The sequence below is a fragment of the Mesocricetus auratus genome, unplaced genomic scaffold (genome assembly GCF_017639785.1).
Source record: "Mesocricetus auratus isolate SY011 unplaced genomic scaffold, BCM_Maur_2.0 Super-Scaffold_100014, whole genome shotgun sequence".
Lineage (NCBI taxonomy): Eukaryota > Metazoa > Chordata > Mammalia > Rodentia > Cricetidae > Mesocricetus > Mesocricetus auratus.
The window spans coordinates 10,788,293-10,813,219 of NW_024429197.1; the positions used below are offsets into that span (position 1 = coordinate 10,788,293).

At 46.9% G+C, this 24,927-nt stretch overlaps 1 protein-coding gene across 5 annotated transcripts; it reads right to left on the reverse strand.

Moving 5' to 3' along the window:
* Positions 1 to 279: 279 nt before the first annotated feature.
* On the reverse strand, positions 280 to 23,507 carry Ptafr (platelet activating factor receptor). 5 transcript variants are annotated; one of them, XM_040756441.1, is made up of 4 exons: positions 23,305 to 23,507; positions 19,374 to 19,589; positions 18,883 to 18,930; positions 280 to 3,674 (listed from the first exon to the last, which is right to left on the reverse strand). In XM_040756441.1, the coding sequence occupies exon 4, from the start codon at positions 3,611 to 3,613 to the stop codon at positions 2,588 to 2,590; it is 1,026 nt and encodes a 341-aa protein (XP_040612375.1). In that variant the 5' UTR covers positions 3,614 to 3,674; positions 18,883 to 18,930; positions 19,374 to 19,589; positions 23,305 to 23,507; the 3' UTR covers positions 280 to 2,587. The 5 variants fall into 5 exon arrangements, with proteins under 5 accessions (XP_040612375.1, XP_040612374.1, XP_040612372.1 ...); XM_040756440.1 differs by lacking the exon at positions 18,883 to 18,930 and adding an exon at positions 3,953 to 4,117 and having other exon boundaries at positions 23,305 to 23,506; XM_040756438.1 differs by lacking the exon at positions 18,883 to 18,930 and having other exon boundaries at positions 23,305 to 23,500.
* Positions 23,508 to 24,927: the final 1,420 nt, after the last annotated feature.

Here is a 24,927-nt window from a genome sequence, read left to right on the forward strand (position 1 = left end):
AGACAGGGTTTCTCTCTATTGTTTTGGAGGCTGTCGGTCCAGCCTGGCCTTGAACTCACAGAGATCTGCCTGCCTCTGCCTCCCGAGTGCTGGGATTAAAGGCATGTGCCACCAACGCCCGGCTCTCTAGTTTGAATACTAATGAGAAATGCCACTTGCTCTTTTACCTTGACTCAGCCTCTCTGAGCCTCCTTCTTCCCACCTGTAAAATGGGCAGAAAAATATATAATCTATAGGGTGACTGTAAGGTAGCAATGTAAGTTTTAAAAACTGACCCAATTTAAAAACAAAAAAATGTTTATTAAGTAAACATGCTGTGGTACATGGATATGCAAATGAGTGAAATTCGGAATATACTGTATCCACATAGAAACATAGAGAAGGTTGTTTGATTGAAGGTACTAGACACCCATTTGAATGAGCTTAAGGAAGAAAAGGAATCCTGCCAAGCGAACCTCCCGGGTCTCAAGGGAAAGCTTACAGAAATGCATTCTGGCCCCTGGAGGCTGTCTTCTCTCTACAGGCTCTAGTGCCGTGATTCTCAAACTTTGTGTTTAGAGCACTTTGGAAAACCTCTACCTCCAAAAATATTTACATTATGATTCATAACAGTAGCAAAATTACAGTTACAAGGTAGCAACAAAAATCAGTTCATGGTTGGGGGTCACCACAACATGAGGAACTGTATTAAAGGGTGGCGGTTCTGGGAATGTTGAGAACCGGTGTCAGTGGTTTCTCTCGGGCCTTTGCCTTGCCCGCTATATCTGCTTTCTTTGAAAAGCCATTTGTCTACCCAGGTGACCACTCAGCCTGCTCACTTTACACACAGACACGGTCACGGCTCCAGAGTTTAAATGACTTCAGTAAGCAGTCTGCAAAGCCCCGAACAGCATCCCGAATCCAGATGTCCAAATCGCACCCCTTCACTTCCTATCAGGGGACTGGGGGTGGGATCAGGGATGAGTAGCCAAGAGTCAGTTGAGTATGCCCTGCTCATCACCGCCGGTGAGGTATGTTGTACCTACCAGCTAATAACACCAAGAGGTAGAAAATCTAATTCTCACTTTCTAGACAGCACCAAGCACAGGCAAGACATGAACCTGAGTTTGTAAGATGCTGAAGTTCAAGTGTGTTGCCTTAGCTACCTGGTCCCCTTCAGCTAGGTACAGCCCATAGCCATCATCCTAAACCCAAGCAGGTTACCGACCTATGCTTGTCTGACAGACAGGAATCAGCTGACCCAACTTCAAGGGGACGCTAGCTGAAGGGAAAGACATTTATTTTATTTATTATTATTTTTAAAGAGCACAAGGCTCAGGAAACCAGGAAAAGTTCCTCAGAGTTCTGAGTCTGAGGTTTCTAGACAGGGGGACAGAAGAGGACCTCGCTTGAATGTAATAGTTCATGAATTTTTTAATCTAAAATACCCTCATCCCCACAGGTCATGTTTGTTGGCTTTGTTGTATTGACTTTTGTGTGTATGGGGCAGGTGGGCATGCGTGTGCCACAGTGTGTATCAGGAGGACAGCTTGCAGGAGTCTGTTCTCTTTCCACTGTGAGGGTTCTGGGATAGAACTCTGACCGTCCATGTTAGCATTACCTGATCTCTCGGGCCCAGGGCCGTGTTCTGTATCTTTAATCTCCCACTAACGTTGTTATTTCGGGAGACCATGGAACTGTCAGGAGGTAGGACCTGGCTATAGAAGTAGGCGGCTGGCAGTTGCTCCCTACCCCTGGCTCACTGAAACATGAATGACCTCCTGTTCCTACCACCGTAGTCTGAGCTGCCCCGTCGCGTCTTCGTTGCCATGATGGACTGAAGTCTTCTGAAACTGTGAGTCAAATAAATCTCTCCTTCCTTGAGTTGTTTCTGACAGGGAGGCGGGGCTCCGTGAGTGAAATGTGACACTCATCAAAAATCACCAGAGGTCATCAAAAGCTGCTGCTGCTGCCGCCACAAGTGCCACAGTTGGCAAGTTGAAATTGCAGTGTCCTGAGGGAGCCATCTCTCTTCCAGTCTCTCAGAACTCTGAGGCCTGGGCTGAAATTCAGCTGCCTCAAGACATAACACTCCCATCCTAGCTTCTGGTCAGCGTTTGTATTTTATCATCTGGTTACATTTGAGGCAAGTTATTGGGTCAGTCAAATGCTTCCACCAAACCACTGCCTCTAGGAAGTGTGCCAAAGACCTTGTGCCTGTGGGTGGAGTTAAAGGCACATGCCACCACCGCCCGGCTGTTACTGCCCAATTCTTAAGGCTGCGGCCCCAGTTGGATGAACTGGGTGGCTCAGAGTCTAAGCCCGAGGTTTGGCCATAGCTGCGATGTCAGATTCTGAAGCTTCATATGAGCCAATCAGCCACAGTCGCTAGTTGTTAACCCAAAAATGGGTGAAAAGGAACATTCAAGTTTGGTATTTTCCAACAAGCTGCCAGTGCAGTTACTCCGTGAGAAAGTAACTGGTACACTTAATAGTCCACCAGGGTCCCAGGAGGGATTGGCCACAACCAGAAACCCCTCGCCTCCCAGCTCAGTCTGTGAGGTCCACGGAAGAGGAGACTCCGGGTCTGACTTTACTAAGACAGAAATTAATTTTTCAGTGACATGACAGGAGTCTGATCAGCCGGCATCATCACCTCGGTGCCTGTGTCAGTAGTGGCCCTGGAGCACTTCCGGCTACTGCGCATGTTGTAAAACTTTTCGCTGAGGTGCTTTCGGAACTTCTTGGTAAGAAAACAGTATATTACAGGGTCTAAGACACAGTTGGTGCTCAGGAGGCAGAGGGTGATCTGATGGGCATCATTAATAGCCTGGTGGAAGTTGGTCTGGTAGCCAAGTTCTGCTAGAGTCCAGGGCAGCTGGACCACGTGATGGGGCACAAAGCAAATGACAAATACCGCCAAGACCGTGCAGACCATCCACAGCGCCCGGCGCTTCACTTCCGGTTTGCGCTGCTGCCGCACGGGCCTCGTGAGCAGCGTGTGGATGATGACCAGGTTGCAGTAGAGGATAAGAAAGAAGACGAGGAAGAAACAGAATGCGATGAAGACGTGAACAACTAGGATCGGCACACTGTGTGGCTCGTAATGTTCAAAGCAGCGAGTGATGTTGCCCGAACCATCCTTTGTGCGTACTACGTTGGTGGAGTCTGTGGCCAGGAAGTAGGACGCAGTAGCCACGATGGAAATCCAGATGACCAGGGACAGAGAGATGCCACGCTTGCGGGTGGTGGCCTGAGCAGTCTTGATGGGATAGGCCACGGCCTGGTAGCGGTTATAAGTGATGACACCCAGGAAGGCCACACTACAGTAGGTATTGATGAAGAAGAGGCAGCCAGCCAGGTTGCACAGGAATTTGGGTAGAATCCAGTTGCCCTCATTGTAGTAGTAGACAATCCACAGCGGGAGCGTGATCAAGAAGAGCAGGTCCGCAATGGTGAGGTTCACCATGAAGATCTTTATCTCGTTCAGTTTCTTGGAGGGGTACAGGCGGGCAAAGACCCACAGCACATAGCCATTGGCAACCACCCCCAGAATAAAGATGACACTGTAAACGGTGGGAAAGAGGGTGTATCGAAACTCAGAATCCACACGAGAGGATTCGTTTTGCTCCATTGCTCTGGCCTGCACTGCTCTGGGTTGGAAGGGTCACCTGATCATGGGGTGCTGTGTGTGCCTGGAAGAACACGCAAAGACTCTGGTTAATAAAGAACCAAGGAGGGGCTCCCTTACCTCACCAATTCCAAGGCTCCTTGCTACAGTTTGAATGTTGGCATCCTCTCTAGAATTCATGTTGGATTTTTTTTAACATTTATTTCCTTTATGTATACGAGTGACCTGTCTTCACACACCAGAAGAGGGAATCAGATCCCACTACAGGCGGTTATGAGCCACCACGTAATTGCTGGGAACTGAACTCAGGACCCTGGAAGAGCAGCCAGTGAGTGCTCTTACCCAGTGAGCCATTTCTCCAGCCCCCATGTTGGAACTTAATCCCAAGGATCAAGAGAGAGGAGATGAAGGCAGAGCCTGCATAAATAAGGTTAGCAGCCTATGAGATGAGTCAGTGGATAGAGGCGCCTGGCGTCAAGTCTGGTGGCCTGATTGGATCCCCAGGACCTACATGGAGGAAGAAGAGAACTGAGTTGTACTAGTTGTCTTCTGACCACTGTGTGTGTACACCTCTGTGGGTGTGCTGTCTGTGGTGTATGTACATGGTGTAACTCCAGTTCCAGGGGATCTGGTGCCCGCTTTGGACCTCCACCGGGCACACACATGGTGCCCAGACATTCAGACAAACACTCATATGCATAAAATAAATAAAGTAAAAAAGTTTTTTTTAAGTTCATATTGCAGAAAATTTTATGACAGGCATTGTGGTACCTACCTGTAATAGAATTCACTGGACAGGCAGAAGCAGGAAAATCACTATGGCTTTGAAGCCATCCTGGTCTACAGAGGGAATTTTAGGACAACTTAACCTATATAAAAAGAACTTGTTTTTATCCATTCAACAGATGCAGCACAGTGCTCTCTTGCTCAGCATGCATGTGACCAAGGGTTAGACCTCCAGTCTACCCTATTACTCCACCAAAAACCCAACAAACCAAAACTACATACATCCTGCAAAATGATTGACCAGTGCCTACTCAAAGTGTCAATGTCACAAAAGACAAAGAAAAACTGAGGAACTGTCAGAGATTATAGAAACATCCATATGGCCAGGCATGGTGACTCACATATGTAATCCCAGCACAGGGGAAGCTGGGGCAAGAGGACTAAGTGAACATCAGGCCAGCCTGAGCTACATAGGGAGTTGAAGATTAGCCGGGCTACAGCATGGAACTCTGTTCAAAACATAAATAGATCACACAAGCATACACACACACACACACACACACACACACACACACACACACACACACACACATGGTGGCACAGATATGAAATTCCAGCACTTTGGAGGCTGAAACAGAAGGATCAGAAGTTCAAGGTTATCCTCAGCTGCACAAGCTACACAGTGAGTTAGAGACCAGCCTGAGCTGCATTAGATTCTGTCTCAAACCCTGCTCCCTACAAAAAGTATCCTGAAGCTATTTCAAAACAAAAGTCTAGGTGCATATCAAAGAGTAAAGCCAAAGCCAGGCATGGTGACACACGCCTTTAACCCTAGCACTAAGGAAGCAGATCTCTGTGAATTGAAGGTCAGTGAGCAGTGAGTCTACTTAAAAAAAAAAAAAGATGAAAACAATCTATTATCCGACTCCTCAAATTCTACTGCACAGTTTCCCTACTATCTACTCTCCTTCAAGATAAAGTCTTTCCCTTTATCCTATAAAACGGGTACAGAGTGGATGTGACTTAGCCAACATCACACTTCCATTACATAGTGGAGTCAGGGGTGCTGCTCTTGCAGATGACTTGAATTTGGTTCCCAACACCCATGTTGGGTGACCCACAAGTGCCTGTGACTATGTCCAGGGGTACTTGAACTCATGTGTAGATAAACACACACACACAACACACACCATATTTATAGAAAAAAAGTATGGTCAGGATCTCAAATCCATTTGTTCCGCCAGCCAGCCAGCCAGCCAGCACCTCTGAGCACCGACTCACATCGGAAATACTGAAGAGCACAGCAAAGCAGCCTTGCCTTCAGGTAACTTTCATCTGCTGAGGGAGAACAGCTAAAGGAACTCAGACCACGCTGCCACACAAAGAACAAATGGAGTGCTGACAGGAAGAACAAAGAGAGATCTGGGGAAACAGGTGGCATTTCTGTGAAAGCCTAGATGAGGAAGGAAGACGATGCAAACATTCCAAGCAGAGGTGTGCATGGTGCCAGGACTGAAGGAAGCCACCACATGACCCTTGCCTTGACCCCCAGCTCTCCAGCTGCCACTCTGCTTGCACCCTGGGCCACCTTTCCACCTGTCTCCAGCTAGAGTGACCTCCCTTGAAGGACTTCAGCCCTGTCCAGACCTCACAGTTCCAAAATACTCAACCTGAAGGCTCTTTCTCTCCTTCTCTCTCTCTGTCTCTCTCATTCTCTCCCCCCTCCCTCCCTTTCCTTTTCTCCCTCCCTCTCCTCCCTTCCCTCTCTTCCTCTTTCTACCTTCCTTCCCACCATCCTTCTGAATGCTGATAGAACCCAAGGCCTAGGCAAAGACTCTACCTTGAAGCTACATATTCTAGTTTGTTCCCCCAACTTGACACAGGCTAGACGTCTGAGAGGAGAGATTCCATTGAGAAATTACCTAGATCAGATTGACTTGTGGGGTATATCTATGGGAGACTGCCTCAATTGTTAATTGATGTAGAAAGGCCCAGCCCACTGTGAGCGATACCATCCCTTAGGCAGATGACCCCGAATTTATAAAAAGCCAGCAAGCAGCATCCTCTGTGGTTCCTGCTGTACTTCTTAGAGTGTGAAGTGAGTTCCTTGGTCGGAGGTAGGGCTATGTGGACTAGCAAGCTACCCTCTGCCTTCAGCTTCCTGCCTTGACCTTCTTCAATGACAGACTGGAGCAGGCCAAGTAAACCCATTCCTCTTCTGCATTGTTTTGGGTCAGATTTTTTTTTGTTTGGTTTGGTTTGGTTTTTTTCTAGACAGGGTTTCTCTCTGTAGCCCCTGCTGTCCTGGAACTCACTCTGTAGAGCAGGACTCAGAGGTCCCCCTGCCTCTGCTTCCCTAGTTCTGGGATAAAAAGTGTGCTCCACCACTGCCTGGCTTGGTCCAAGTGTTTATCTAAGCATCAGAAAGCAAACTAGAACGACCACATTCCTCCATTCCTTTCACTTGGCCAATTTCAACTCACGACTTAGACCTCATCTGAATTTCAGTTCTTCATGGAGGCCCAGCCACCTGTGAGAACCAGAAATTGTCTCTTCAACTTTATTCCTGGTAACAAAAAAGTGCACAAGGGTGAGAAACCTTGCTAATGACATCCATCCCTTCAGGAGCCTTCTGCAGGAAAAACACTTGAAAGAGACTAAATACAAGAACATTTAAAGAAACAACCGTGTGTCATTGAAACTTTGTTGAGAACATTTTTTATGTCTTTGTTCCATTTAGCAGGACAGTGATTTATATCTCAAGTCCATAGGTCTCATAATTCCTGATAAGTCACAATTTCTCTAACATTTAAAAAAAATTCATCCTGAGTCACACTATGAATTATATTGCTAATGTAAGAATATTTTTGTTAAAGGTTTGCCTTTGATTTTTTCTTTCTTTCTTCCTTTCTTTTTTTTTTTTGAGACAGGGTTTCTTAGTGTACCCTTAGTTGTCCTGAAACTATAGACCAAGCTGGCCTCGAACTCACAGAAATCCACCTACCTCCACCAACCAAGTGCTGGGATTAAAGGCATGTGCCACCACTGCCCAGCTAGAATTTTTATAGTAATACTAAAACATTGCTTTTCTTTTTGTTGTTCTTGTTCCATAGTTCTTTCTAGTCTCAGATTCACTAAATAGCCCAGGCTGGCTGGACAATGGTGGCACATGCCTTTAATCCCAGCACTCGGGAGGCAGAGGCAGGTGGATCTCTGTGAGTTCGAGGCCAGCCTCATCTACAAAGTGAGTTCTAGGACAGTCAGGGCTACACAGAGAAATGCTGTCTAGAAGGGAAAAAAAGGCAGACTAGCTTTGAACGCATGACATTCTGTGGAATAGTCCTTCACACTGTGGTTGATTTAATAAGGTGACTGGCCAATATTTGGACAGGTAGAGGTTAGGCCGGACTGGCAGACAAAAAGAGTGCTGGAAGAAGAAGAGGAGGAGCCTCAAGGAGATGGAGAGGAAACAGGAGATGAACTTGACATACTAAGAAAACACCCCAACACATGGCAGAGCAAAGATAAGAAATATGGTTTAATTTTAAATGTAAGAGTTAGGTAGTAACAAGGCTGAGCTCTTGACAAGCATTTAAAGTTAATAAGTCTCTGTGTGGTTATTTGGGAACTGGCTGGCAGGACAGAAAGGTCTGCCTACAACATCTTCCTGCCTCAGCCTCTTAGGTGCTGAGACCACATGCATGAGTCATCATCACACCCGGCTACCATTTTCCTTTTCACTATGTCCCATCTGCAGTGACAGTGCAAAAGCAATGGTGAGTACTGTCAGGCTCCTAAGTGCAGATCCAATGACATCAAATTAAGCAGGGGAACACTGACTTCTTCACAACCAAGGACCTGAAGGGAAAAAACAGATAAATGAATATTCAGCTGGTTTTGGTGGTACATACCTCAGCACTCGAGGCAGAGGCAGAGGCAGAGGCAGAGGCAGAGGCAGAAGGGTCTCTGTGAGTTTAAGGCCAGCCTTGTCTACAGAGCCAACTCCAGGACAGACAGTAATACACAGAGAAATCCTGTCTTAGGAGAAAAAAAGAAAAGAAAAGAAAACCCCCCAAAAGCATTCAAGATCAGTCTCAGTTACATGGGGAGTTTGAGAACAATTTAGGCTACACTGGGCTCTGCCTCAAACAAACATACAAACAAAAACCACAATAATAAAAAAATGCATACACATATAAATATTTAGTAGAATTTTTAGATGTCTTTGATACATCAAGAAAGTTATTTTTTAATATTTTTACATTTATTTGTTTGTTCAGTGTATGTGTGCCTGTGCACACAAGTGCCACGGTGCATGTGTGGAGGTCAGAAAACAACTTTTGTAATTTAGTTCTCTCCTTCCACCACATGGGACCCAAAGAGCATCTGGTCATCTGGTTTCCCATCAAGCACTTTTACACCTACTGAGCCATCTGGTCAACCTGAAAGTTATCATTTTTACTAAGTCTTAAGCATTAAGTGTACATCTTTTTAATACTCTGTGTGAAATGGATAAATCTACAAAAGGCTTTTGCAGAGAACAGAGCTATAACATGGCCTTCCAGAGAAAAGCATGTACACAATAATTTGATCTGTGAGCTGAACTTGCCTCTGATTCACCCTGGAAGAGGAAAGAAATATATAACTATACAACTGACAAATTCAGGCATGATGGTTCATGCATTTAATCCCAGTTCAAGGCCAGACTGGGCTATATGTGACTCTATCTCAAATAAAAAAAGAAAAATATTAAGAGACTGCTATTTATGATTTTGTTTTGTTTTTTGACACAGGGTTTCTCTGTAGCTTTAGAGCCTGTCCCAGAACTCACTCTGTAGACCAGGCTGGCCTCAGACTCACAGAGATGTGCCTGTCCCTGCCTCCTGAGTACTGGGATTAAAGGTATGCACCGCCACCACCTGATTTATTTATATAGTGTCGAAGATGAGCTAGTTGGAGTGGTGGCACATGCCTAGAACTGCTCCCAAGTTCAAGGCCAACCAGGACTACACAGTGGGATCCTGACCCAAAATAAACAAGCTGTTAAGAGTGGTTAAGAGTGCTTGCTGTGCTAAACAGTGGTGGCACATGCCTTTAATCCCAGCACTTGGAAGGCAGAGGCAGATGGATCTGTGAATTCAAGGCCAGCTTGGTCTACTGAGCAAGTTCCAGGACAGGCTCCAAAGCTACAGAGAAACCCTGTCTCAAACATGAGAATGTAAGTTTGGATTCTAGCACCCGTGAAAAGGCTTTGGATGGTCCTCTTGTGCAACCCTATAATACCAACAGTGAGGGTTAGAAACTGAAGGATTGTTGGAGTTGCTGGTTGCCAGAAGACCTGAAAACAACAACAGCAGGGGGAAAAAAGTGTCTCCAGATTTGGCAAGAAGTGACAGAGGACCCCAACATCCTGCTCTGAACGCACACGGGTGAGTGCCCCCGAATACATCTGTACATACACCATACTCAAACACAGAATCAGAAACAACCTAAGGTCACCCGTGCCCCTGTAAATAAATCCATCCTTGCAAGTTCCTAATGAGACTCACTGGCTTATCTAAGACCCAAACAGAAAAACAGATGCATACTTTCAAGGAGACTAATTGGGAAGAAAAGATCAATGGGAGGGAAACAAGAGAGGGTAATGGGACAGATACGGTCAAAATGCATTATAAACATGCGTGAAATGCCCTAATGAAGCCCACTATTCAGTATAATTAAGGCACTATTTTTTTTCCTGATACATGGTTTCTCTATGTAGCCTAGCTGTCCTACAAGTACCTCTGTAGACAAAATTCTCAAACTCACAGAGATCCACCTGCCTCTGTCTCCCAAGTGCTGGGATCAAAAGTGTGAGCTATCACCTGTCTTAATAAAAATATTTTTAAAGCCAAAGAAATAAATCTTCAATTATCTGAAAGAGCCCTCTGAGCTCATGGCTCGGTTACCCTGCATGCTCAAGGTCCTGAGTTTCCTCCTCAGCACAGGAAGGGGAAAATCCTCCATTTACCAGCACACATCTGTGTGTCGACCATTCCCTTCAAACAAAACATTGTCACCACACAGCAAATGTGGAAGCGGCTGTGAGACCCCAACTGTCTCCTTTTTAATCCAATATTCAACAGCTTTGTAAACCATGTCCAACAATGCCACTCTTCTCTCTAAACTGTTTGTTTTAGAAAATCCAGTTGTTTGGGGTAAAAAAAATGCATTATTTAAGATAGAAGAGTCTAGTTTGGTTTGGTTTTTTTGAGTTGTTTTAGAAAGTCTTTGCTGTAATTTTTTCCCCAGTGCTGGAGTTCAAACCCAGGGTCTTATACATGCTAGGCAAGATCTCTAATGATAAGCTGCATCCCAGCTCGTATGGTAAACTGTGGTAGCTTTAACCCAAAGAACCCGAAGGTCTTTGAGTTGGCCAATCAGCAAAGACATACCAGAAACCAGAAAATGTGCCTATCCCTCACCCATAGTCTCTGCTCCTCTCCTTTGGGGTCAAGATGTCCCTCTTCTGAGCCTTTTCTCTGTCCTGCTGGACCCCCTGACTGTGTGGCTTCTGGGGTGGGAAGCACTTCTGGTCTAGCTCTATCTGAGAAGAGCAGGGAGCAGAGGCAGTCCACAGCTGGGCAGCTCGTGACACTCACAGATGTGGGGAAATCATGACCCTACCCACCACCCACACAGGAAGCACCTTCCTTCTTTGGGGTCTGGGCTCCAGTTAGTGGGATAATGGTGACTAGCTCCAGAAAAATGTCCAGAGGGCTAGCTCAAGACATTGTGGGCCCTGCCCTGTGCCATGCCTGCCCAGGCCTACTTGAGAAAGCCTAGGGTTAGGTGAGTGAGGACACACCTGGTGTGCAAAAAGAAGCACCAAAACTCTATGTATCAACCTAAATAATACTTCAGCTTGATTGTTTTTCAGTAGTAGGGGTGATATTCAGAACCTTGCAAATGCTAACCAAGTGCTCCACCTCTGAGCTGTAGCCTAAGTTCTCCTTGAGCTCTTTCTGCCTCACTAAGTTGTCTAGACAGGCACTGAACTTGGGATTCTGACTAGCTGGGTCCCCGGACCTACAACACCATGCCCAACTCACCGTATGCTTTATATATTGATTTCTTGTTTTGTTTCATTCTGTTTCGAGACAGGGTTTCCCTGTGTAGCCCTGGTTGTCCTGGAACTCACTCTATAGACCAGGCTGGCCCTACAGAGATCCTCCTGCCTCTGCCTCCTGAGTACTAGTATTAAAGATGTGTGCCACTATGCCTGGCTGTTTCCTCACCAGGAAGGAAGCTTCCTGAGAGCAGAGACTAAACCATTTTCATTTCTTTACACCCAGTGTCTGTGGTCAGGAAATGAATGAATGAACCACTAAACCACTGACAATAATTTCGAGGTAAATGTCAAAGAAAACTTGTCTAGTTTTTCTGGGGAGGCAAACTGGCAGTTCCCCCAGCCATAAAGACATCAGTGTGTATCTGCTTCATCATTTATTTACTTGTTAAATGGCTTTAGACAAGGGATGTGACTCTCGGGGCCTCTGTCTCTTCATATGGAAAATCTTCCAGTGGAAACTTGGGCTATAGCTCAATCAGTAGAGTGCGGCAGGTTTGAAATAGGAAACCATAGATTTATCCTTGGCAATACACCAGTGTAGGCATGGCAATGCGCATCTGTCATCCTGACACTTAGGAGGGAGAATCAGGAGATTCAGAGAAGCTCAGGATTATCCTGAGCTACATAGGAAGTTAGAGGCCAGCCTGGGCTAGGGAGCCTGTCTTTAAAAAAAAAATCTCACTGGGAATGGTAGTACTTGCCTTTAACCCAGCACTAGGGAGGCAGAGGCAGGTGGGTCTCTGTGAGTTTGAGGCTAGCCTGGTCTACAGAGGACAGCCAGGACTATGAAGACAGACTCTACTTCAAAAGGACAAATAAATAAATAAAGCTCACACTTCCAACAAGTCCCAAAGATGACAGAACAAAATTACTAAAACCAGACCTGAGCCCAGGTGGTCAGGCCTTCCTTCCTCTCCCAGATGGTTCATCTGTTTGGAGCCAGAGGAATGAACTGAAGATATCCACAGACCCAGGGCTCCACATACCAGTTCTTCCCAGCTCCAGACAGTCTCTAGTTCATGTCAACACAGCTTTCCACAGCTCCTGAAGACACCTCAGTCCTTAGTCTGTGGGTGGGGCTCCTGTCAGTGCCCCGTATGCTGCCCCTTGCAGTGTTGTGGTAAATAAACCATTCTGTTAATTCTTTTTAATTTAATTTGAAAAAGCAAGCTGAGAGAGCACAGAGACTTAGAAAGAGGAGGAGTCTCGAACCACTCTACTTAATCTTGGGCACAGTTCCTTGAAGGGTCAAAGCTGAGCAACTGCCCGGGCCCAACCCTCAGATGGGGGTGGGGTAAACCATCTAGACCTTTACCCCATCCCCACTGGAAACACTGGCAGCCCCAAGGAACCTGAGGAAAGAGTTCCCTGCCGGAGCAGTGAGAGAGGAGGCACCATCAGGAACCGGGCAGACAATGGAATGTGCTGGTTAATGACCCAACACAGACAGACACTGGGTTGGAAAGCTGAGTTCACCATCAGGCCAGCCCCGTTATTTTGTGAAGTCAGTTGAGGGCAAAAGTCGAAATGTCTAAATATTTATAAACTGTAAATCAGACAGTGCAACTTCTCTCACAAGTCTCACAGCTCCTTGTAAACCCTTGGGCACGAAGGGGCCTTCACCAACAGGGTGTCAACTGTAAGTTGCATAGGGAGGAAAAGCACATACCTTCCTTATGGGCACAACCACTTGGAATCAATTACCCCTTGCTTGGGTGAAAGTGTTGGTGCAGACCCTGAGCCTCCCACACCTCAACCCAGGACACTGGACACCCTTCACTAGGGAACTCTCAGGCATTGCTTCTTAGTCAGGATCACATATTGTATACAAATCAGCTTTGCAGAATGGGTTTATACTCATTATATTCATTTTTTTCTAGATGAGACACCTATTATTCCAGAAGAGAATGTGGAATTAGGAAAGAAAACAGATCTGGGAAATGAGGGACTGGGACTCTCCAAAGCCATGCTGTGGCCCCTGCTGAATTGCTCCTTGACTAACTCCTCACCTACTCACAGATCTGCCCTAATGCCTAGGAAGAATTCAAATGCCCAGCAGGAGTCAGGCATGGTGACTTGAACCTTTAATGCCAGCACTAGGGAGGTGGAGGCAGGAGGATTTCTGTGAAGTTGAAGTTAGCCTGGTCCATATAAGATGCACGCCTTTAACCCCAGCACTTGGGAGGCAGAGGCAGGAGGATCTCTGTGAGCTCAAGGCCAGCCTAGTCTACAGAGTGAGTTCCAAGACAGGCTCCAAAGCTACACCGAGAAACCCTATCTCTAAAACAAAAACAAACAAAAATAAGAACACTAGCTGTTCTTCCAAAGGACCTGGGTTCAATTCCCAGTACCCACATGGCAGCTCACAACTATCTATTCCAGGGGATCTGACATCCTCACACAGACATACATGCAGTCAAAACACCAATACACATTTAAAAATATGAGAGGAAATTATTTGCTAGGCAGTGGTGACGCACACCTTTAATTCTAGTCCTCAGGAGTGAGCCAGATGGATCTCTATGAGTTCAAGGCCAGCCTGGTCTACAGAGCACATTCGCATAGTCCAGGACATCCAGGACTACACAGAGAAACCCTGCCTCGAAAATTCACAAAACAACAAAACCCTAAAGACCCCAGTTCTCTCCATAGAACCCACATGGTGAAGGAAAATAAGTGGCTTGTCCTCTGACTTCCACACACTGCCGTCGTTCAGGGACACCCACACACACATATATAAACAAGAAGGTGTACTTTTAAAATAAGATCTTCTATTTTTAAAAGAAGTCATGAAGCCAGGACTGCTACACAGAGAAACCCTGCCTAAAAAAAGAAAAAAGAAAAGAAAAGTCACTTGTGTCCACACACCACACATGTACAAAACACACACACACACACACACACACACACACACACACCCAGGAAGCTAGCAGGAAAGCATTGAGCTTATAGGCTTATAGTAGGTGCTCAATTAGTAAATGAGTTACCTCCTGTTCTGGCTCCCCGTTGCCTCATATTGGTGTCCAAGCTGGGTCAGCCATAGTGGCCAGACTCTCTTAATATCCCCTTATTGTGTTCTCATTGCCATTTCTCCAAGATGTGAGAAAAACAGAGGTCAAATGAAGGGATCAGAGATCCTGGTCATGAAGACTCTGAACCAAAGTCCCTGTAGTCATAGCCCTGTGCTAACCAAGTTATCCACTGATGAATGGAGATCTTTGTTAAAGATTCAATCCCAGGCCAGGACCAGAATTAACCAATTTTCCTGTGTGCTGGGGACCCTACTCTGATCCAGGCATGACCATGTATGTGTATATGAAAGTGTGTGTACCAGAGGTCAGCTGCTCTGGGTGTTGTTCCTCAGGTTAAATTTGCCTTATCTTTTGAGACAGGGTCTTACATTAAATAGGCTAGGCCAACTAGACAGTGAGGCCTGAAGATACAGTTGTCTCTATCTCCAGCACTGTGATTATAAGTATGTGCCCTGTGACAAGCTTTTCTACGTGAAGATCAAATTCAGGTCCTCATGCTTTCAAGATAAACATTTGGCTTGGCTGAGCTATCCCCCACCCCCACCCCCACCCCCACCCCCACCCCGGCTTCCCTTTCGTTTCTCCTTCCTTTTATTTTTTCCCTGTTGGTTTGTTTGTATATTTACTGTGACAGAGTCTTCCTCTATATCTCAGGCTGAACTCACACTCACAGCAATCCTCCTGTGTCAGCCTCCAGAGTGGTGGGATTTCAGATGTGGCCTACCATGCCTGACTAAAGTTCCTTTCTTCATATGCCAAATGATGAGAATTAAAATGTATCTATGGCCAGGCAGTGGTGGCGCACGCCTTTAATCTCAGCACTCGGGAGGTAGAGGCAGGTGGATCTCTGTGGTCTACTGAGCAGAGTTCCAGGACAGGCTCCAAACAATACAGAGAAACCCTATCTGGGGGAAAAAAAAAAGATCTGTGGCTGGATGTTGTGGCACATAACTATAACACCACTATTTTGGGGATGGAGGCAGGAGGATCAAGAATTCAAGTCCTGGCCTGATCTACATAGCAAGTTGGAGGCCATCCTGGATTGCACAAGACCCTGTCTCTAAATAAATAAATAAATGTGTAAATATAAATAACTAAATCAAAATCTCCCTACAGGGTATTGTTACCAAACTGACAGACTCTTTCTCCCCACACAATACCATTCACAAATTACTAGATTGTTCTAGGAACAGAAAGGAATTTATACGCGATGGTCGGTAGAGAAGGGGTATTCACACTTAGAGGGACTATCTCCCCCAGTAGACTTGGAGCCTGTATGTTTACTAGGGCTGTGATATTGGGGTAAGGGGTCATCTGCAGTCATCAATCCTTCCAGGAAGGAGATTTCCAGGAATTTTGGTATCCTTTCTTCTCCTTCTATTTTGGGCATGGCCCAGTTCTGTCTTGGCAACTAACAGGGATTTATTTATCATCACAAAGATCCCAAGATTGTCTGGAGTGCTAACATAGCATCCAGACCAGCTGTCTGGAGTCCCTGCTTCGGTGTTTGAGGACCTGTGTCAATCTGATGGTCAACAGCTGGGAGCACGTGGCCATCAGATTTTCACTTGTGTACAAGCAGGCAGTACCAGATTGGTAGGACAAGAAGCGGTCAGTACTATCAAGGTTCAGATTAGTGACAGTAGTTTCGTTGTTGTTGGGGTTTGGTTTCTCTGTGTAGTCCTAGCTGTTCTAGATTTATTTCTGTAGACCATTCTGGCTTCAAATCCATAGAGATCTGCCTGCCTCAGCCTGCCCCCCCACACTGAGTGCAGGGATTAAAGGCATGCATCCCCACCGCCCAGCATGATGATGGTAGTTTTAATGGCCAAGGGAGCTGCTCCCTTCCTACTGTCCTCATGGTGCTCTCCCTAGGAACAGGTAGCAAATCCACAGGACACCAGTCAACCACATCTTTGGGAAGAAGCCTGAAGGGTGTCAGAAGGGAAGGCATAGTCGTAGGAGTCAAGGGACCAGGTCTCTGGTCTCAGTGGTGCTACCCACTACCTTGAGAGACTCTCTCCCCCATTCAGAGCCTCGGGATTTTTATCTGTAAACTGGGGTGTCTTGTCAGCCTCAAAGCAGGCATGTAAGAGGGGAGTGAGGTCACAGGGGATGGAAGGCAAAGTGTTTGGGAGACAGTAATACACTTGGCAAATTGAAATAGGCTGTATGAACTGGAAAGAGCTTCACACAAATTACTGATGTATTTCCTAGATCAGTCAGCCAAAGTCTTCTCCAAAGCTGCTGTAGAGCTGAACTCCCACCCACAAATACACACACTAGCCCAGTGGTCTCACCCTTCCTAATGCTGCGACCCTGCAATACAGTTCCTCATGTTGTGGAGATCCCAACCACCAAATTATTTTGTTGCAACTTCGTAACTACAATGTTGCTACTGTTATGAATCATAATGTAAAATATCTGTGCTTTCCGATGATCTTAGGCGACCCTGTGAATGGGTCACTCAATCCCCCCCAAAGGGGGTCATTAAAGACTTCTTCCACCCTCATCATGATTCACAGAAGTGGCTGCTCAGAGAAGCCATGGTGGGGGCCTAGCATCTGCTCTTAGGAAATGGTTCCACTCTCTTATAGACTCCTGTCTGCAGAGCCTACCCAGCAGGGCTCCCAGACTCTAGCGCAGCTATCGGCCAGTCCTTGGCCCAAGTCTCTCTCCACTGAGGAGCTCTCTACAGAAAAGGATGGGGTCAGTGGCCTTCAACAAGACCTTGTCTGCAGGCCAGAAGAGGCTTGGTTGCTACTTCCCATAAAGAGAGACAAAAATGGAAGGAACTGGGAGAAGTAGAGGGAGGGGAAATTGTCAAAATTAATTAATTATTAAAATTTTTAATTATAAAACAGACACCACGCTAGGGGCTCATCCCATCTCAAAAATCAGGAGGGGAAACTAGCCCTTGAGATGCATTTGGTCACCACTGCTGGGGACTGTGAATCCCTTGTTCAAGCCTTCACTGATCAGATTGAGTGACCCAAGGTGACTAGGGTAAGGACACAGCTGACCAGTGGCTCACTATCCATCCCAGGCAAGTACAGTTTTAATGGTACTGTCTTTTCATCTACTTAGTACATATGATTTAGGGGTGGGTCAGGGGTCTCATGTAGCCCAGGCTGGCCTTTAACTCGCTATGTAGCTAAGACTAGCCTTCAACTCCTTATCCTGCTGCCTCTAGAGTGCTGGTATCAGAGATGTGCTCACCATGCCCAGTCCAGTGCTTTCTCGGAACGTTATGCCAAACCCTCCTAAGGGTGAGGGGACACAAAGAGCAAACACTCTTTAAGGCATGTGCAGTAAGATCTATGGCTTTAGCACTGTGGTGACACTCGTGTTGGTACTACCTATGGTCGGCAAAGCACGTCCGCCTTTGTTCACCTCTCCACAAACCTACAATCTTAAGCCTCAAAAGAGAAAAGTGAAGCCACTCAAGTGCCCAAGAGCCCAGTTTAGAAGCAAAACCGAAGCCACAGAGGGCCCAGGCCAGTCAGCTCCTTCTTCCTCTGGCTGGGTACCCAGAGGAAGGGATTCCCTGTTCTCTGGCAGTCACTCTCCCACCACCCCCACCATACTCTTGGTCCAGGTGGGGCACAGCTGCAGGTCCTTTATCCCTCATTAGTGAACAAGTCCCCAGCCAGCAGCTCTGGCCTGTCAACCTCACCCCAACATTTCCTGCCGGTGAGGGGTGGCCAGTACCACACCACCCAACACCTCAGACTTAACTACTTGTGGGCCTACTCCTTTGTACCAGCAACCCAGTTATCTTCCTCAGCCTCTGGGGAAATGCAGCTGTTGAATGAGGTCCCAAGTACTCAGAGCCTTTGACTCACCCTCCTCCCCAAAATCCTGTAGGGGATCTGGTCACAGAGTGGGTCAATAACTTCTCCAAGGCCACACAGCTAGTAAAAGGAATGGCTTTCTCCTCTTAAGAGCTCGAAGTAGCTGCCTCTGGTTACTGCCTGTGCCTCCCAGTGAGTAAGGTCACCCTGGCTCCTGCTTAGTCTCAGAAAATACAAGAAGTTCTCTGGAATGTTCAGTCCCAAGAAATTCTTCCTAAATCAGGCCTGATGACAGTTCAGAAATGCCAACTACTCAGAAGGCTACAAGAGGACTGAAAACCAAGGCTTGGGGCTGGAGAGATAGCTCAGGGGTTAAGAGCACCAACTGCCCTTGGAGATGACCCAGGTTCTGTTCCCAGCACCTGCATGGTGGCTCACAACCAACTCTAACTCCAGTTCTAGGGGCCCAACACCTTCTTCTCAACTCCTTCTGCACCAGACACACACATGGCGAGCATACATATGGACAGGCAGAACACTCATACATAAAATAATACAATAAAATAATATAATAAATCTTTAAAAAGTAAAAAAAAATCCAAGACTTGCCTGTGCTACACAGTGAGTTCAAGGCCAGCCTCAGGAGTTTGCAAGAACCTGATGTAAAACAAAAGCTCAGTGTAAAGGCACCTGCTGCTAAGCCGCAGAACTAAAGTCAATTCCCAGGACATAGACAAGGGAAGGAGAGAACTGACGCCCACAAACTGTCCTCTGACTGATACACGTCACTGTGAGACACACACAAATACACACAATGAGCAAATAAAAAGTAATAAAAATAAAAGAGGGCTAACGACGGAGCTCCGTGGTAGAGCATGGCCCAAGCATGCATGAGGTCCTGGGTCTGGCCTGGTGTGCAGAAAAAAAAAAAAAGAAAAAAAGCTCTTTTTAAACATGAAGCCTGAGAAAGATGCCAGATTGGTTCTTTAAAACTCCAGCCATCCGTCCGCTCTAGTGTGGCCTGGGGCCATGACTTTGGCCTCCTGAGGACATCTGTGTAGGGTTCTCCCTTGCCCAGCTGGGACTGGGTCCTTCCTTACCTGTAGACTTCTCACTGTAGGCTCTGCGTGTCCCTCCGGGTCTAAGCCCCAGCGCTAGCCTCTGTGTCGTAGCCTGGCAAATGCAGAAGTGAGGAAACAGAGCCTCGCACTGCCAAGTCACCCCCGGGAGGAAACACAGTGACCCAGGGCCCCTCCAACGGATGCCACAGGAACCTCCAAGCTGAGCTTGCCAGACCTGAGTACTGCAGAGGCCTCCTGCAGAACAAGCAAGGGGCAGAGTGGGTATGAGCAGCAGCCACTGGGCCAGGATGAGGGAGGGGAGGGAGGGGGGAGTGGTCAGAATAACAAGTTAGCACAGGAGGAGGGGGAGAGAGAGTCAGAAGGGAGAGGAGCTGGCGTGGGGAAGAGATGGAGGAGGGGGGGGACAACTGATGTAAACAGGAATGCGTGAGAGGGATGAGAGGGGACAGAGACAGAGACCAAGGGGGTGACAAGAGAAAAGCACGAGCTACAGAGAGTGTGTGCCGAGTGTGCGCGGATGAACATGTGAGTGCCTGTACCTCTGTAGGGAAGGGAGAAAGGGAGAGGCCATTAGACGAGGAAAGGGATGAGAATCGAGAGCTGGAAGTACAGCTGTGCTCATTAAGACTGGGCAGGGCATCCCTGGTGACCAACAAGCACTGGGCCCAAGACACCCATGGGAAGGAACACAGAGCCACCGGGCTGGAGGAAGGAGGAAACTTCTCAAGTCCCTGAGCCAGAGGTTAGCTGCAAGTGAGTGCAGTTAGCCGCAAGGGAGTTGGTGGGAATGAGGGAGGGTGAAGAGGTGTGGGCCGCTCGGGTGGAACACCAGTGAGTTTGTGTGAGGACTTCCAAGCCCACAACGAGAGAGAAGCCAGAGCCCCTTGCTTTGGTTTCCTTCTGTGTAGCATTTATTGATTCAGCCAGCTAACCAGCAGTCGACACCAGGTACTAGTGGAGCCAACACCCTCCTACACACTGTGGGAAACTGAAGCCCAGAAAGGACCAGAGTCTGTCTCACAGTGACACATGGCAAAACAGAGCCAAGAGGGCAGGGGTTCTCCACACACTGCCCAAACTCAGTTCCCAGTAGCTGGGCTAGCTAGCGCCTTGCTCTGTTCCGATTACGTTGATGTTCCTCAACAATGATAAAATGGCTCCTTACAGGTCAAAGCATCATTAACATGTGCTTCAGCCCCAAAGAATTAAAACAACTGTATATGTGGCTTGAATGTATAATTCCAGCACTTGAAAGGTGGAGACAGGTGGTCAGGGGTTCAAAATCATTCTTGGCTACATACTGAGTTCAAAACTAGCTGCAGGGCCTTATGCCTTTAATCGCAGCACTTACTCGAGGCCAGCCTGGTCTACAAAGAGAGTTCCAGGGCAGCCAGGAATACGCAGAGAAACCCTGTCTTGAAATAAAATAAAATAAATTGCAGTGATAGACACTTAACATCCTTCTTTGGCTTCCGTATACCTGTGCATGGGTTTGCACATGAGCACACCCATGTGCATGAGGCACACACACATTCATATCCCAAGAGAATCTTCCAAGGAACTTCACAAGTTGACTGCTTAAATCCCAAATGAAAAAGCAAAGATCCAAGAATAGTCAACAACTTCCTGAAGAATCAGCACACACAAGCCAGAAGGTATGATATGTTTCTCCCTGTCAGGTCTTAATACAAAGTTACAGCATTCAGATATGTGTTTCATCCTGCAAATGATCAACAGAGACATTGTGCCAGTTGATAACAATCTATGTATTGTTTTCTAGTGAGTGGTTATGGGATCTATCTGTGGATAACAAGGGCGTGTTGTGTCTATGTGGGTGTGTAGAGGGGAATGCTGTGTTTTTTTAAGTTTTTCTGGTTTGGGGGGGTTGCTGTTTTGAGAGAGGGTTTCTTTGTATAGCCTTGTTGATCCTGGAATTAGTTCTGAAGACCAGACTAGATTCAAACTTACAGAGATGAGTCTACCTCTGCCTCCCAAGCACTGGGATTAAAAGTGTGTGCTATCACTGCCTGGCTATTTTTTAGGAGGGGTGGGTTTTTTTTTAAGATTTATTTATTTATTACATATACACTGTTCTTCCTACATGCCAGAAGAGGGCACCAAATTGAATTGTAGATGGTTGTGAGCCACCATGTGGTTGCTGGGAATCGAACTCAGGACTCCTGGAAGAGCAGTCAGTTCTCTTAACCTCTGAGCCATCTCTCCAGCCCTGGGGGGAGTGGATTTTTAAGTTGTATTTATTTTAAATCATATGTTTTGTGTGTGCGTGCGTGCGTGCGTGCGTGCGTGCGTGCGTGTGTGTGTGTGTGTGTGTGTGTGTGTGTGTGTGTAGGGTTATCTAACCCCCTGCAGTTGGAGTTACAGGTTGTGAGTCACCTGACATGGATTCAGGAAACTGAACACTGAACTCAGGCTCTCTGCAGGAAGAGCACATGCTCTTAAGTACTGAGTCGTCTCTCCAGCCCAAGATTTCATTTTACTTTTTATTTATTTATTTATTTATTTTTGGTTTTTCAAGACAGGGTTTCTCTGTGTAGCCCTAGCTATACTGAACCCTCTTTGTAGACCAGGCTGGCCTCGAACTCAGAGAGATCCACCTGCCTCTGCCTCCCAAGTGCTGGGATTAAAGGCATGAGCCACCACCGCCCTATTAGATTTTATTTTTATTTTTATTGGTTTTTCGAGACAGGATTTCTCTGTGGCTTTGGAGGTTGTCCTGAAACTCGATTTGTAGACCAGGCTGACCTTGAACTCACAGAGATCCACCTGCCTCTGCCTCCCGAGTGCTGGGATTAAAGGTGTGAGCCACCAAAGCACGGCTTAGATCTTATTTTTTGTAATTATGTGTATACATGTATCTCTGTGTGTTCGTGCACTTGAGTGCAAGTAACTTCTAAGAGCTGAAGAAAGCATCGATCCCCATTGGAGCTGGAGCTTTGAGCTATCTGACATGGTTGGGTGCCAATATGTAACATGAATAAATAAATGACCTAGAGACTGATATTGGTGTTCAAGCTTCAAGCTGAATATCAAAAAAAAACAAAGCAACTGGCCATTAGTTTCTTACCTCTACCTCAGGCTGAATGGGCTGGTCCTGTCTCTACCAGTTCTCATCAAGCTTCAGACTATAACCTTCCCTCAGCATGGATGGAGAACGAATGCCTCTCTGAGACCTTAATTCTGTCTTATATACTTTCCTAATGTTGAGCTTAAAATGTGAGCTATAATTCTCTTTTAGACTCATTCAATCTTGTGTAGATCTGGGTGGCCTGGAGTCACAGAGATCTGTCTACCTCTTAATCCTGAGTCCTAGAATTAAAGGTGTGTACCACCACCTCCTAGCTTCTGGCAGCTAGGATTAAAGGTGTGTGCCTGGCTTCTATGGCTTGTGGCTGACTTTGCTTTCTGAATCTTCGGGCAAGCATTAATAAATAATAAATAATGCATCACTATACATGGGTTCTGGGAACAAAAATCAGGTCCTCTTCAAGAGTAGTATTTGCTCCTAACCACTGAACTACCCATCTCTCCAGCCCTGATCTTTTTAATAGGGTCTCATGTAGCTCTGTGACCTCATAATTGCTATAGAGCTGAGGACGACCTTGAGCTCCTGATCCCCCTGCCTCTATCCACTACAGACTTGCACCCACACACAACTGTATTGTGTATGCTGTGTATGAGAAAAAAGCTGTTTGTTCATTGCTAAAGATCTGAGAACTGAAAGGATGTGGTGTGTGTGTGTGTGTGTGTGTGTGTGTGTGTGTGTGTGTGTGTGTGTGTGTGTACGCACTAGAGTGCATCCCCATAGTGGGACTAGTGAGGGTAAATTTGACATAACCTAGCTCTGAAGACCCATCCAAAGCCTGATGGTCTTTGGGTCAGCCACACACACAGTTACAACTGAATCTCATTCAGACCATTTGCTTCTTACCTAAGCCGTGGTGGGAACGCTGGTCTAAGAGGTGAGAGGGCTGCAGGCTGGAGGCCACTGAGAACCCACTTTCTTGAGAGCATGTTTCCTTGAGGATTCCTCAGAGCTCAGGAAGCAGGGTAGAGAATGAGGGAGGAGTAAGCCAAAGGCAGGCCCAGACCCAAGTGTGTGACTCACTGTATTCTGCTTTCCAATCCCTGTTTGTTCCAGGGTGTCAGTAGGATGGAGAATTAGGGGAAGCTTGCTTGCCGGCTCTGTTGAGCAGACAGGGCACCTGAGGCCAGGAAGCTAGCTAGTTCCTTGGGTGGAGCCCCAACCCTAAGGTCACCAGAAATACACCCACCCATCTGAGGCTGAGCCCCTCTGGGAGAGCCAGGCCTGGGGAAGGAGAAAACTAAAGTATCCTACTTCTTGTCTGAGGGTTAGAAGGGCCCAGCTATAGAAGATTGCAGCATTGTCCTCAGGAGCCCAAACATCAACAAGACAGTCCTAAATCCAGTGAGCCCCATGACAGAAAAGCCTCAAAGCTGATAATAGGAGACACCTGACTGAGGGGACACAGCGAGGATCAGATACCATAGGCACTCCTAGCCAGGAAAATTGGTAACCCTGCCTTTGGGGATGACTAGCCTGTTAGGAGACACGCCCGCCTTCTGAAGCAACTTCAGCCGAGAGGAAGGTAGACAAGCCTTTCTCTGAGTAGCCATCAGTCTGGGGGAAGCCACAGACCACAGCTCTCACAAGGGCCAAGGTCTTGTCTGGAGTTCCAACTTCTGCACTGAAACTTATCCCTCTCTCCTTCCACCTCCTCATCTGACTAGACTGCCAAAGGAATGACTAGCTGCCTGCAATAGCTGGCTTGCAAGGCACAATCGCTACTTCACAGCGGAAGCCAAGGCGTGTCGACATTAGTGACTCAAATACCAAGATCCTCACCCTAGCTCACCGACTCCTTCCGCTTTACCTGTGCCCAGGAAGCAGTTGACTGTCTGTCATGGAAGGTGTGGGGTGGTAGCTTGTGACTCACGGCAAACCACAGAAGAGGCGTGGAGGGCTCTTTCAGCAACCCCCAGTGAGCCTTACTGCCTAGAGCTCCCCTTTCCCTCTCTGGGGGACAAGGAGCTACAGAGGTCCTGCCCTAGACACCAGACATGACTGTGAGACCTCAGTTTAGTGCCAAGGCACTCTCTTTAGCTGGTTCACCAGAGAAAGTTGTTCTGGGCAGGGTTATGCCCAGGTGAGGGCCATTGCTGCTCTTACAGGTCAGTGTATGGCTAAACTGGCAGAAAGGAAATGGACTTCCTTCTAGAAAATACCCTCTTTACTGAAACCCGAAGAGCTGAAGGCGACTTGAACTCCAGATCCTGCCTCCCTGGTCCCCATGATCCCCACAGAGTAGAGTATTCCTGGGTATGACCTCACTACTAGTCATTTAGGTTTGCTGTTCCTGACCTCTCCTCTTCCCCTCAAGTCCTCTCCAGCTGTGCCACTGCGAACTGCTCAGAAGATTCTCAATGACAAATGTAAATCTCTTTGGGAACTGTAGGTGCCCAACCCAAAGAACAGGTCTTCTCATATTCACTAGGGATATCCTCAGACCCATTTGTGGGACAACCACATAAG

Excerpts from the sequence above, each read along its gene's own strand:
- Ptafr (XM_013120133.3), bottom strand. The coding sequence starts at position 3,613 with ATGGAGCAAAACGAATCCTCTCGTGTGGATTCTGAGTTTCGATACACC.